This window comes from Neltuma alba, unplaced genomic scaffold (assembly GCF_004799145.2).
Source record: "Neltuma alba isolate B1F8T4 unplaced genomic scaffold, ASM479914v2 tig00010672_pilon, whole genome shotgun sequence".
NCBI classification, from domain to species: Eukaryota; Viridiplantae; Streptophyta; class Magnoliopsida; order Fabales; family Fabaceae; genus Neltuma; species Neltuma alba.
In genome coordinates, this window is record NW_021635514.1 from 287,091 (window position 1) to 296,612 (window position 9,522).

The 9,522-nt window shown below is 40.3% G+C and overlaps 2 protein-coding genes across 3 annotated transcripts; one reads left to right on the forward strand and one right to left on the reverse strand.

The window, feature by feature from the left end:
* The first annotated feature begins 75 nt into the window (after positions 1–75).
* LOC114758154 (ribosomal RNA small subunit methyltransferase I) lies at positions 76–4,167 on the forward strand. Of its 2 annotated transcripts, none has more exons than XM_028947170.1 (10): positions 76–318; positions 457–524; positions 759–855; positions 930–1,058; positions 1,164–1,272; positions 1,368–1,512; positions 2,122–2,164; positions 2,666–2,839; positions 3,413–3,534; positions 3,623–4,167. In XM_028947170.1, exons 1-9 carry the CDS (start codon positions 100–102, stop codon positions 3,518–3,520), a joined length of 1,092 nt encoding a protein of 363 aa, XP_028803003.1. In that variant the 5' UTR covers positions 76–99; the 3' UTR covers positions 3,521–3,534; positions 3,623–4,167. The 2 variants fall into 2 exon arrangements, with proteins under 2 accessions (XP_028803003.1, XP_028803004.1); XM_028947171.1 differs by having other exon boundaries at positions 3,643–4,167.
* Positions 4,168–4,813: 646 nt separating this feature from the next.
* On the reverse strand, positions 4,814–9,522 carry LOC114758152 (cytokinin dehydrogenase 5). Its single transcript, XM_028947169.1, has 5 exons — positions 8,336–9,522; positions 8,041–8,168; positions 7,568–7,843; positions 6,285–6,547; positions 4,814–5,138 (listed from the first exon to the last, which is right to left on the reverse strand). Exons 1-5 carry the CDS (start codon positions 8,901–8,903, stop codon positions 4,820–4,822), a joined length of 1,554 nt encoding a protein of 517 aa, XP_028803002.1. The 5' UTR covers positions 8,904–9,522; the 3' UTR covers positions 4,814–4,819.

Below are 9,522 nucleotides of genomic sequence, written 5' to 3' on the forward strand. Positions count from 1 at the left end.
CGTAATTCGGTTATTCGTCTCTTATAATAAGGAACGGAGGGAGTACACCCGAAGGGACCATACTGCCACAGTCAGTTTCGGGGTTTGCTCCGGGCAAAGATGTTGATTCGAAGAACGTTGTCTATGGCAATTTCTCTGGCAACAATAATCCCGCTCTCTCCGCGAGCTGCAAAACTTTTTCGCGTTCAGAAGCAAATTAATTTTCCTCGCTCATCCTCCCTTTGCCCAAGAAACCTTGTTTTTCTCTCCTGCTCCAGCTTCGCTTCCTCCATTTCTGCTGGAGAAACCGGCCAGATTCCTGAGGAGTCGGAGAAAAATGTAATTATATTTGTCTTCCGTTCAGTGTACCAGCTTCACTATCCTCCTGAAGTTTCATTCCTAGGATTAAGACCTTCTCTGGTTAAAACTAATTTCTTTTCATGTGACATGAATAATAGTAAGTTTGTGTTTTGGCAGGCTAATCTGAAACCTGGCCTTTATCTGGTAGGAACACCAATTGGAAATCTTGAAGATATTACCTTTAGGTACTTGCAAAGTTAGTTTGATTTTACGCCATTACGACTGAATAGAAACTCGTTGGTGTGGCTTTTATTTTAGCTCTGTCGTTGCCAGGGTTCTCTTTCTTCACCACGAGCCAAAAAAAAAAAAAAAAAACGAACTAGCAAATAAAAGTGGCTTAGCAATTTGAAGAGAAGTGAATTTTGGCATTCTTCTACGGTTCGGTGACTTTTTCCATGCTGTCTGGATCACCAATGCAGGGCTCTTCGCGTATTAAAGTCAGCGAATGTGATACTTTCAGAAGATACTAGGCATTCTGGAAAGTTGCTTCACCACTACAATATCAAAACACCCCTTGTACGGGTCTTCCAAACTTCTTATTGCTATTGGCGTTTATCAATCTATTCTAATTCTGTTCTCTAGATTTTCAGATGAGTTATCACAAATTCAATGAATCACAAAGGGAACAGGTAGTGTTGAAGAGGTTGAGGCAGGGTGAGATTGTTGCGCTAATCAGCGATGCCGGAACACCAGGCATTAGTGATCCTGGTATGGAATTGGTGAGTGTGCTGATTCTATGCCGACTCGAACATGCTTATCTGTGCTTCTGTGTGTAGTGTGAGAGAGATTATTCACCAAAAGGGTTTCTGAAATAAATAATGCAGGCCAAATTATGTGTTAATGAAAATATCCCTGTTGTCCCTATACCTGGGCCTTGTGCCTTGATATCAGCTCTCTCCGCCTCAGGATTAGCTACTGATGAATTTACTTTTGGTAATTTCTGACTACCTCTGTTGGTCAATAGATCCGTTCATAAATTTTGGCATTAGTAACGCTCTTGGCACTAAACATGACATATTTTGCTATAGTTGGCTTTCTCCCAAAGCATTCTGGATCTAGAAGAAAGAGACTCACGGTTTCAGCCGATGAAGCAACTACACAAATATTTTATGTTCCTCCTCACAAGCTTTCCCAATTTCTTGACGAAGGTGCTTCATCTTTTGGGGATACGAGGTAGTAAAGATATGCTTAATATATAAAATTTGCCTTGTATTATAGTTTGTTCACCGTCAAATGATTTATTGCTTTGTATTTTCAGTTGCTAAAGGAATGCTTTTATGCAAACTTTAGCATTTTATTCGAACACTTGTTTGGATTCATCTCATGTATTGATGTGGGATATGAAGGAAAAAGGAAGTTGCCTTGACAATTATACTTTAGGTGGTTTATTACAGTTTAATGGTTGAGCCATTAAGTGATTAAACTTTTTAGCATGTTTATGTTTGCACTTTGAGGCTGTTACTCGTTGTCGTTGCACTATTTTTATCCTCCTTTCTTTTCTTTTTCCCGTTCAATGCCTGTATAAGTAATTATAGAGGAGCAATAGAAAGATGTGGAATAGTGAGTAACAGCAGGTTAAGATTAGTTTTGACTCAGTAAATTTCATTTCTTTTGTGATATGCCAGGCCATGTATTATTGCTTTGGAAATTTTGTTCCACTTTGCATTGTTTTATGTTCTCTTAGGAGCATTTCTTTTGGTCATCTTAGAGTAGCAGAAAAACACGGTTTAATTAAACATTAGTTATGGGTTAGTTTTGACTCGCTCATTGATGGTATTGTAGACGATGTGTCATTGCTCGGGAGATGACCAAGTTACATGAGGAGGTATGTTTATCATCCATATCTGTGGTATTTGTTCATGATTATCTTATTTATAATGGCTATTGGTTATCTTATTTATAATGACTGGAGCAGTTGATTCTGTAATTATTTTTCATTTTAATCATCGTAACAAGTGCAAAGACCATTAGTTCCTGATTATCTTGAACTCTTCAGATGCTCCACGCCATTGCAATAGTCAATTGGAAGAATTATTTTATATAGCTATGGTGTCTCATTTTGACCTTTATCCACTTTATGCTCGCTGGATTCATGGTATCTTATTATAAATTTCTGTGTATCATCTTAGAGGAAAAACTGCTATGGACGTGTGACTGTTTGTCTTTATTAGTTTTCTCCCTTTGATGAGTAATCTTAATTATGCATCCCATGAACATGCCATATGGTTTTTCTAAATTTTGTTAATAGAGTGGTCTGTTGATTTGCTTTAAATATTGTTTGCATGCGATCCTTCCTATGCTGATGTACAAGGTAATGCTTATGTAGTTTTGGCGTGGTACTCTTGGTGAAGCCAAGAAAGCGTTTTCATTGCACCAGCCAAAGGGAGAACTTACCATATTAATTGAAGGGCGCACAAAGTCTAAAGTTGAACCACCATCAGAGATTCAGCTTGAGAATGAATTGAGGGATTTAATTTCACAAGGCGAGAGCCTTTCCATGGTAACATTTTGCTTTTATCTGGACACTGCAATCTTTAGATCTGTTCCCTTAGCCGCTAAAGTTGGGTACAGTTGAATTAAATTTATATGGAAGTTTGATCAAGAGCTAATTATGGATGTAGTTGTCTATACTAAACAAATCAAACTGAGGAATATGGTAGTCGAATCTGTGGTTCGGGGATGGCTTATATTAGTAGTTTGAAGTTTTTAAGTCTCAAGAGATGATGGAAAAGAGAGAAAATTAGTGTCCATGTTATAGGCAAAAATACTAAAGACCGTCCTGATTTATTTTGCTTCCTTTGCGAGTGCTTGCTTGGTATTTCCCCTGCCCATATCTGCAAAATGCCAACATTATGGACTTTAAGGACTGCAGAGCTAAATCTAAATATCAATTTAGCCAGCGATTAAAAGTTTAAAGTATTGCATGGCCGAAAAACAGTTTACAGCGCTGATATTATTTCCGCTGAATTTGAAGCATAACAATGTTAGAGCCCAAGGTTAAATTAATTCACACACTAATGTTACCGAATAGCCTCTCTCAATGAAATTGTAACTTTTACCAATGTGTATTTAGGCTGTCAAGTCGGTAGCTGATGGAACATCAGTGAGTAGAAAAACCGTATATTCACTTGCATTGAAAAAATTCGGGAAGCAATTGGAAGTAGAAGATGACACAAAGTAAAGCAGAGTACTCATGTAAGCTGAAATTGAGGTTTCATTTGCCATTATGTTGAATTCAGTCGTTTTCTTAAGCCTAATGACTATTATAGTTCCTAATCAACAGAAAGGTGGGATCACTTGAAGGTCTAGAGAAATGATTTCTTGTTGGAGCACAATTGTGGATTCTAGCAAGAGTACTGGTTGCTGCAGTTTTTGTCAAGAATATTGTTGCATTGGCTCACCATAGTTCTCATTCTCTCGCCGATTGTATGTAAAAGGTGTCTGCAAATCGACACTCCGGGTGGTAGCGAAGCATGGGCTGTTGGAACATGCTGGAGAAGAAAATGACAGCATAATCCCTATTTCCTCTTGTATGTCATCTCCGTTGACGGGAAAAATTACTAAAATAGATGCACACTGTATTTTTCACCTGATCTGCCCTGGCCTTTCGTGGTTGAATGGGAGCTGAAGGGATTTGGATTTTGATGATGCTTACTGTGAATATGGATCTAACAGTTCTATTAGCGAGCTTTTTTCATCTGATAACGAAATACGAGAACAGTTTATCTGTGAATATACTGGTCATTTTGTGGGACTTCTTACGTTGATCCAGTTTTAGATCTAGCCATGAGGAGCGGAAGATCATATAATATGCTTATCAGATCCCCACCGCCGAGGAAAGCTTGGTAATTTGATAACCATTTTGGCTTTGCTTTTAGTTTTCTGTAGTGTCTCTGGTGCAGGAAATTGCATATAGGTTTCTGATGGTGCGGATATCATTAGTTGTGCATTCTAGTTTATTTTCGTTCTAAGTTGCTGAAGAACTACTCTAACCATCTAATCTAATCTGAAATATCTAAAGACCAAGGATACAAAGATTCTTTAATTAGAGACGCAGCTAGACTAGAGGGGGGAAAAGCTAAAACTTAAAAGGCGTGAGACAGGATTGCAGAAAGGGACTACCATTAACTGCTGCTCAGACTTGCTCATCCTCTCCAGCTGTGGAATCCTATGTACAGGGAATATGAAATTGGAAAGAAGGGGGTAAAACTTAGAAAGGGTACAAGTAGTGAAAATTTGTGAAAGGAACTGGAAGCATGAGCGTGAGCAGCTGCGTTGTAGGGACACAGGGAAAGCGAAGCAGAAGGGGCGGTCGGAATCACGGGCACTGCAAAACGACCTGTCATATGCACAAAATGCAAGCTAGCTGCATCCACCTTCTCCCCAGATAGCAACTCCTCAACAACACTACTTTCAAATCACACTCATATTCTTGTACTAAATCATGCTTTTTTTTTTCTTTTCTTTTTTTTAAAACTTTTCATACGTCGTTGGAGGTAGTAGTGGGAGGCTTAAAAATACGCTGGCCAGTGGCCAAGATGCAGCCAGGATCGAATTGCATCTTCCTTTGATAAAATTGGTCCCATTTGTTCCCAAAGTGGTCCTTCCACTGCTGTTGCTTTGTGTAATGTGGAAGATACTGTTTCACCTTGATACCCTCATCATCGCAGAATCTCAGGATTTCATGGTTCTGATTGTTCAGGTACTCCACCGTCTCATTATCGACAGCTGATCTCAGAAATGCCACCAGGTAGAACACCTCCTCCTCTGGTGTCACCACCGAGCTCCGCTGATCCCACCTACACCACCGCACCCCCCCCAAAAAGGAAAAAAGAAAAGAAAAAACAAAGCCAAATAAATCTTGTTAATTTCCCTTTTTCTTATGATGCAAAGCCAAGATGTTAATGCAAGAGTACACTTACCATTCTTGCTCAATTCTTGCTAATTTTTTTTTTTTGTCCTGAGCGAAGTCAAAATGGGTGCTGGTGACGGATGAGTGCACCTAGTACCACCAAGTTACTTTATTCATCGTGTTTTTAAGTCACTAATTATTATCAATATGTTAGTATAATTAGTGTGTGTGAACAATGTAAGGTGTAGATTTATCTGGAAAAAACATTTTGCTAAATCAATTAATAATGTATTTATATGTTTTTCGTAATAAACTAACGAAGATGATAGGGTAGGTGGCATTTCTGGTGAGAAAGGGATGTGTTAGGGGTGGAAGAAGACTTGGAAAACAAGACATGCATCGGTGGATCCCCGATGAAGATCTCCTGACACGAGAATCTTCTCGGTTGGATGATCGCAACCATCCATTTGTTTGCTTCGGCACATCGAACACAATTTTTTTTTCCCAAAAACAAAAAAAGTATATCTCAAAGCAGCTGTGTTCGGTGGGTCCACGCATGCATGTGGGCCACGTCTCTTTTCCACGTGTAATTCAGGTGTCTTGACCCCCCCCATAAAATCACTCTGCTTCAGCTGGGTCATTAGACCTATCTCTTTTCCTCGTACAACATGGTCACCTCATATATACCAGTGATCCTCACATAAAATTAATAAGTCATGGATACCAGGCCGTTATATTGTCAAATTTAATTAGGAGCATATCCATTGACAGTACAAAATTTAAAGAATGAGATTTTTAAAATGTATAAATATAAATGATACTTTTCCGTCCTAAATATAAAATCCTTATACTGGTATATATAAAAGTCTTATATTTAGGATCGAGAAGTACTATATAGTCATCAATACTACTAGAACGAGTGTGTATAAGCAATAAGCATGCATGCAGAGGGTTTATGTCGTGTGCGTGTCACTCTCTCTCTCTCTCTCTGTGCGCACACACACATATATATAATAAATAAAGAACACGCATGATATTGATAATGAGTTAGTTAACAATTTAATATGATTGCATGGATCTGGTGGAAGCTTACTTGCTGGAGTTCATGGGGTAGATGAGGATGGGGCCACTTGCGGTATTTCCCAGAATGCCCTTGAAGACGCCCTTGTCGAAGTCAGCTATCCTTGACTTGGGAACAAAAAGGTTGAGCCATGGATGTGGGACCTCCCACAAACCCTTGGACCTCAGCTTTAACTCTGCCTTGTGTACGCGATCCAGAAAATCCACATATGTCACGTCTGTTGTGAACACTGATGTTTCTATAAAATCTAACTTGTCCAACAGGGCCTCTATTTCCTGCGCGATTCAGATGAGACCCCCACGTCTCCTTGTTGTGAATCGATTATGCAAATTATGCGCAATTATTATCAACTAATCATCATTTAAAAGTACGTCGCACGTTCACAAAAAGCCACTATTCATAAAGATAGCTGTGAGCTTCATTTCATTGCAATTGAATCCAGATATGCCAGATATTACGTGCACCGGACAGTATTGTTCTCTTGTGTACAATTTTATATTATGCATAAATTTGTCTGAGTACTAGTACAAAGTACAGATCGTGTAATATGAAGGTTCAATTTCGTCACCCAAAGAAAAGGGGGAACTAATTAATTACAAATAATACCTATCTGTACGTTGATTCTAGGAAATATATATTCATGTTTGACCTTATACTCTCTCAAAGGGCTTGATTAATATAATTACTGGGATGGACGATACAGAAATAGTTTATTGTAGGGACAGGAACATCACAGAATAAAAGAGATAAGATGGAGACAAGTTAGCAAATTGATATCTAATTTAATATTGAACTTCATTTTACCTTTACAACTTTCTTCTGGTTATGATATGCATCTAATCAGTGTCACCTAATTCTTCCTTTCTTGTTTGTTTCTTTCATTTTTCATTTCTTTCCTCCTATTTGGAACCAGTTATGCATGCTCAAAGTCTCAAAGCCGGACAAAGAAGCCCCACTTATTAGAGGTCCTATTTACGGTTTTTTAATGCACAACCAAGAGAAAATGATACTACGAGCCAGTTGGTCAACTACAGCTCGCAAATATCCTATTTTGCAAGGCAAACATATAGGTAGACTCTAGCTAGCTACTTAGTATTCCAGAGTTTGTCTATAGAACTTAGAAACGCATCTACGTACTCTCCGTATGCCAATTGCCAAAGTACGTGTCTAGTAACAGATCAGGCAGTCAAGTTTAGGCAAACAAGAATAGAAACTTAGAAAGTGGAACTGTCTAATAATAGAATAAGGCATACGCAAACTAATTAGCTACGGATAAAAAGGTGAATTACTTTTACCTGGTCAACAGTACTTGCGTTGCCTTCATGGTAATTTTTGGTAATCTCCAAGCAGTATAAGACACCCCCATCAGCATTCAGAGAACTGAGAGTGACTGGGTTACTGGGTGAAAAAAAGGAGGACCTCCAATTGTTAATAAGCCCTTCGTCCACTATTACAAATCCCTCAACGTAGTCAAATCTCTCACTGGCTGGTTTCCCATGCAGAGAGATCAGAAACTCTTGGTCTCTCGTGAACACTGAAAAATCCGAATACAGCACTCTTATCCAACGCACCTGTCGATGCAGTAGCAGCATAGTAACGTTTGGTAAATCTCCACAGTAATATAAAAACCTATTTATCAGATCGTTAAAAGAATTCGAGAGAGACGGGCAAATTAACGACACGTCATCAAAACGAGCATCTTCTATATGAACAGAACAACACTATACAAGAAAGGGAGGGAGGGAGGGAGGGGGAGAGAGAGAGAGACCCTGTGAGGGGCCGGTTGAAGAGCAATTCTGGCCCTAGTGATGATTCCGAATTGTCCAAGACCTCCCAGGACGGCATGGAACAACTCAGTGTTAAGATCCTCGGAGCATGTCAACAACTCGCCCTTTCCTGTCACCAAATTAAATGAGAGGATATTAAACTTTTAAGATTTTTTTGGGCCAATATTAAACTTCTAAGATGAAACCAAAATTAAACCTCAGGCTTTGAACCCGGTCAAAATTGTTTGGCCTGTAAGTAAAGCGAGGTAGTGAAATGCTTATAGAGAGGGGACGAACCTGTGACAACGTCGAGCTGGTGGACGTTGGAGATCTGAGGGCCGTGATGGAAGGTCTGGCCACTGATGCCGGCGTTGGAGAGGGTTCCGCCGACCGTCAAATACAGGTAATCGGTCCAGGACTTTGGTGCGAGTCCATACTCCAACGTCTCCATCAGTACCTTTATCCAGAGCTCTCCACCCCACACATCCACATACTTCTCCTCCTCCCACACCGTCACACTAGACCGCGACCTCATGTCTATGACCACCCCTTTCTCCGCCTGAGCCTGCCCGTTCGTGGAGTGACCCTCCCCTCTCGCCGACACTCTCAACCCCTTGCCCAACTCATACGCCGCTCGAACCACCGTCGCCACGTCCTCCCCCGAGGCAGGGTGCAATACGACTAGCGGCTCCGTCCTCTTCATCATTCCGAAATCCACCGAAGCTCTTTCCACCTCCCATTCGTCCACCGTCACATCTCCCTTTATTGCCAGGCACGCCAATTCCATGGGTATCGCTGTCAATCCAACTGTTACCAATAAACCATATATACTCAATCCTAATATAAGTTTGGAAACACCTTCCATTGGTTTTTTGTGCTTGATTTTCTGAACTAAGAAATGGTTACTCGTAACCGAGTGTACTTTCACCCTCTTAGTTAGAGGCCAGGAAGATGTATGGATTAGGGTAGTGGTGGTGAAGGATATATAAGAAAAGAGCCCCACCGGCGGTGATCATAGGAATGCAGGGAAGCGCAGAGAACAAAATCTTGGAGCAGCGTTGTGGGGAGTCGTGAGCTAACGCAAGCCCGGATTGCGCTTTACATCACTTTTTATACCCAACACTCCATCAAGATTCTCTTCCTTCTGCAGTTTTTTTTTTTTTCAGATTGGTCAATGAAAAAAAAAATGAAGTGTTGTGCAATACACAGTGTAGTTGCGGGTGAGGCTTTGAGTTCTCCTAGCTGGTATATCAAAGAAACGTTGAAACAAAAGCAGGGATTTGATGTTTAAAGTTGGAAGCTAGGATCATGAGGAGGAGTCTCATGTCATCACTTCTGTGTTTTTGCGCAGGATATAAGGAAGGAGTTGGCTGTGAATTTATAGGACGCAAACAGCTCAAGTACGATTGAGGTGAGTTCTGAACTGGTGATGAGAGGGGGGAGGGACTCTTAGGAGGCACGTGGATGTTCACGTGACACGACTG